The sequence below is a fragment of the Phalaenopsis equestris genome, unplaced genomic scaffold, assembly GCF_001263595.1.
Source record: "Phalaenopsis equestris unplaced genomic scaffold, ASM126359v1 Scaffold001346, whole genome shotgun sequence".
Taxonomy (NCBI): domain Eukaryota; kingdom Viridiplantae; phylum Streptophyta; class Magnoliopsida; order Asparagales; family Orchidaceae; genus Phalaenopsis; species Phalaenopsis equestris.
Window position 1 is genome coordinate 25,499 of NW_018165785.1, and position 4,193 is coordinate 29,691.

The 4,193-nt window shown below is 32.0% G+C and overlaps 1 protein-coding gene across 2 annotated transcripts in view; it reads right to left on the reverse strand.

Moving 5' to 3' along the window:
- Positions 1–2,047: 2,047 nt before the first annotated feature.
- Positions 2,048–4,193, reverse strand: part of LOC110034113 (carotene epsilon-monooxygenase, chloroplastic-like) — a 6,781-nt gene continuing 4,635 nt past the window's right edge. The window contains exon 7 of one of the 2 annotated variants that reach the window (XM_020738386.1): positions 2,048–2,133. In XM_020738386.1, coding sequence (XP_020594045.1) covers positions 2,114–2,133 — 20 coding nt within the window. In that variant the 3' untranslated portion in view covers positions 2,048–2,113. Of the gene's footprint in view, positions 2,168–4,193 lie in introns of both variants that reach the window. The other variant, XM_020738387.1, reaches the window with a different exon arrangement.

Genomic DNA, 4,193 nt, shown 5'->3' on the forward strand with positions numbered 1-4,193 from the left:
ATTTCAAAAATAATATTCATCTTGATATTATATTATACGAAGAGGGGCGATCCCTCCAGCTTTTAATATATTATTCTTTCCCCCTCTCATTGTCTTGAGAAAAATTTGCGTACGTCGGAGGTTATTCAGAGGGTATGGGGGGGTTATAGGTAAGTTACAGAGATGTTAACCTACCTATAACCCCGCAATACCCTCTGAATAACCTGTAATGTAAACAAAATTTTCTCCTTTGTCTTACCTGCTTTTGTGGTTATTTTCTTCAAGGGTTTAAATGTTTTATTAACCATTCCTGCGGAAAAAAATAAAAATAAAAATGATAAAAAATGGCTCCTTTTGGTCATCTGTGCAACTAACATGTTAAGTAATTACCCAATTCCTATGTATATACATATCTAACATCTACATTTTAAAAAATATTACGTAAAAATTGAAGTCTAGGAGTTAGATATGCAAATACATAGGAATTGAGTGGTCTGTGAACTGAAATTTAAACCTATTTACTTTTTTTGTAGTATCTAAATTTTTTTGTCATGATTTCTTCTTTAAGGCACAAATGGTACAAATATGTAATTTTTGTTTTTGTTTTGGGTAAAATGTGTTTTATCATATTAAATACACTCAGAAGGCATTATTAATTGCTGTATTATATTTGATTGATTATGCAAGTAACATTTATAATTCGACAAACGCGTAAGGTTTACTGCTTCCGAATTATATTCTACTAATTCTATTAATAATTTCATCATAATTGTTATTCAAATAATTTAATTGAAAAAAATAATATGAAATAGTTGTTAAGCTGGACTCATGTGCACAGTAGCCCATCGTGTGTGGGCATTGAAGGTTCGCGTGGGTCGTTTTTTCTTTAATGGTCAATTATATTAGATATAATTAAATTAAGAAGATATAGCACCCAATTCTTATGTATTTACATATTTAACACAATTTTAACATAGATGCCATTTTATTTGTACATTAAAAGATAAATTTTGTTTTGAAATATTTATATACTTTTTTAAGAAATAGCTGCCATGAATGTAAATGACCCCATCAAATTATAGTCCTGGGGCATGATTTTGTTTCCTAGAATGACGCAAACAAGTTGTACTCTTTCATTAAGCTTAAGAGAATCGTTACACATTTCAATTATGTTATATAATCTTCAAAAGAATAGTGCATATATATATATATATATATATATATATATATTAAAAAAGGATTGGTCGAAGGCTATCATATGAGCCCCTACAATCTGTCATGCGCAAGAATATCATACAAGCCCCGACTAAATACTCAAGTACCCCTTCCTTTCAGGCTAGGGGTGTAAATGAGTTGAACACGAGCAAGCCCAAGCTTAGCTCGTGCCCGGCTCATTTATATTTCAAGTTTAAAAAATGTGTTGGTATTCGGCTCAAACAAGTCGAACACGAGCTGTTCATAAAAAAAAAATGTGTACGTGTTCTGCTCGTTTGCATAGCAGACCGAACACAAGCTGTTCGCGAGCAAAAAGTCGTTTTGACAACTCTAATCATGCAGCCCGTAGGATGTTTAGGGTTGGGGAAGATTTATATCTTATTGTTTATATTAAAACATCATTTTAATATATTTTAATATATTTTTATTCTATTTTTTAATTAATAATTTCAATTTATTATATATATTCATACACTTATATATATATAATTGATGGGTAGTATTTCGAGGAAAAATGAGCCAAACATGAGTTCTTCACGAACGATCCATTTTGACAACCCTACTTAAGGCAACAGTTGCCAGATGTAGAGTTCAAATCCTAAACCAGGGGGACTTAATACTGCCGAAGTAGATGCTCTATAGGGCATTGCAGAAGAAAAGGGAGACTTCTAAATGAATTTTGCAAACAATAATAAATAATGATATTGCAAGAACAAAAGAAAATGTACAGAGATGTGCATATTCTTCTGGGAGTCGAAAGAACTCACTGTAAATCGAAAATTTTTTTGCCAGTTTTGGTGTGGCAGAGGGGGATCTCCAAAGATTCCGGAATGATATTTTTTTCTTCTTTGAAGTTGGATCTTTTTTGTTTTCCAAGCAAGGAAAATGTATATTATTGTTGGGCAAACCATCTCTCACTTCAGATGTATGATACGACTCCTGAAGACATTTGTATTATTTCAACATTAGGGATCTAATAGAAACATAAAGCAAAAAGCAAACTCATGAGCTGAAAATGTAATGGAAGGAAGAACGTATAAGCAATCAGTAATTTTTTTTTATAAACAGGCCCCCAATTCCTGTCCCCACCAGAAGGTGAAATACACCTTAAAAAAACAATTCCTTTCATATCCCAAAGAAAAGATCATCATTTTAATTTTAAAACGATGAAATACACCTTTTTCATGCATAGATAAGGAGGTATGTATGTAAGAATTAAGTATTGGTGTTATATATGCAAATACATAAGAATTGAGTGGTATGCATATAAATCTTCCTTAAAAAAAACAAGAGAATATCATTTAATGTAAAATTCCTGCTTTGGGTAGTTTATATAATCTCATTTTTCTTTTCCTCCAATTCTCATGCTAAGAGAAAAAAAAATGTGAGGATATGATGAAGAAATGACTGATGAATGATGCATTGCATGTTGAATGCCATAAACAAAATGATGTCGGCCTGAGACTAAGGACCCGTTTAGGGCAGTTTTTTTGGTGCAGTGACGTTTTGAAAACGCACCTGACTTGTTTGGGTAAACTGCGTTTTGGCAGCTTATGCGTTTTTAAAATGTTGAAAACAATTTTTTCACAGCGCACCTATCTAGGTGCAGTGACAGCTTTTTGGCTGCAGTTTGGGTTTTTCAAAAAAAATAAAAAATTGTAATAGTCACCGCACCTAGCTTATTAGCAGATTATTTTAAATCAGTTTTTCAGCATATTATTCAATAAACTGCAGCTGCCCTAAACAAACCTTACATTTCATAGCAAATAAGTTCGAGTTCGACATGATTGTTGAGTGTCAAGCTTATTTCTGTAGAGGTAATTGGGGATATTTTTTATTTATTTTAGTTAATATTTTTTTATTTGGGGCATTTATATACATACCACCTAAATCCTATCCTATGTATTTACATATCTAACACCTATACTTTGATTTTTATATGTATATCATGTAAATCTTGCATATCACATCCAAAATACCACCATTTATCTTTTAAAAACTGAAATACAATTTTTAGGCATAGATAAGGGGATGTATGTGTAAATGCAAAGGAACTGAGTGGTATATATGCAAATTTTCCTTTTTATTTTGTTTAGATTATGGCTTCTTATGAAGTTAAAACAAGTTTGATATTCTAAATATTGGTCGTCTGGTTTTACCGAATACTGCATGAGAATATAGTTGGTCCTAGTTGGACCTAAATATAAATTCCTTTTCATCGGCTGTAGCGGCAAGTGGCTAGCCTAGGCGATTTCAATTTGAAAATAATACAAGAACTTAGAAAACGACTACAAATTATTTGAGCATTTTCTAAATAAAAAAAAAGCTTTAGTGTCATTTTACTTCCAAGTTTCACAATCTCTTAAGTAATTGATGTACTCTTTAGTATTTTTAGTTAAAATCATCCACCAAGCTTATAAGATTTTAGACGCAGACCTTATTGATAGCTTCAATAGGTGATTCCTACCATGTAGCATTTTGTCTCATCTAAGGTTTAAGAGGATGTAACGCCCTGATACCATTCGCAACAAATCGAACTCTCACCAATCAAGATATTGTTCACTTTAGCTAATGGCCTCACAATTGTCTCATTATTGTAACTTCTCAGGAGGTCATCAGACCCAAAAGTGCTCTCGCACGAACACACTTAATTTTAAGAGTTTCAAATAAAATTCTAAACATTACGCCAAAAAACACCTCAATGCCTAAGAGTTCAACTTAATTTTATTTGAGGAGTTTCACAATATGAGATTTAGCACTTGTATGTATTGCCATATAATCCTTAAAATTTAATATACTTCATGCTTAATAAGACTAAATCAAATCCAACATAATCATGTAGTATTATATAATCAAATATGAATTGAGCACAAACAAGACAAATCAAATGATCCACACTCAAAACTAGGGCAACTCCAATAATGCTCAGCTCATTTATACCCCTACCACCAAGTCATTGGCGAAAGAGTGGTTCTAACAATGCACGAACTCGGCCCAAA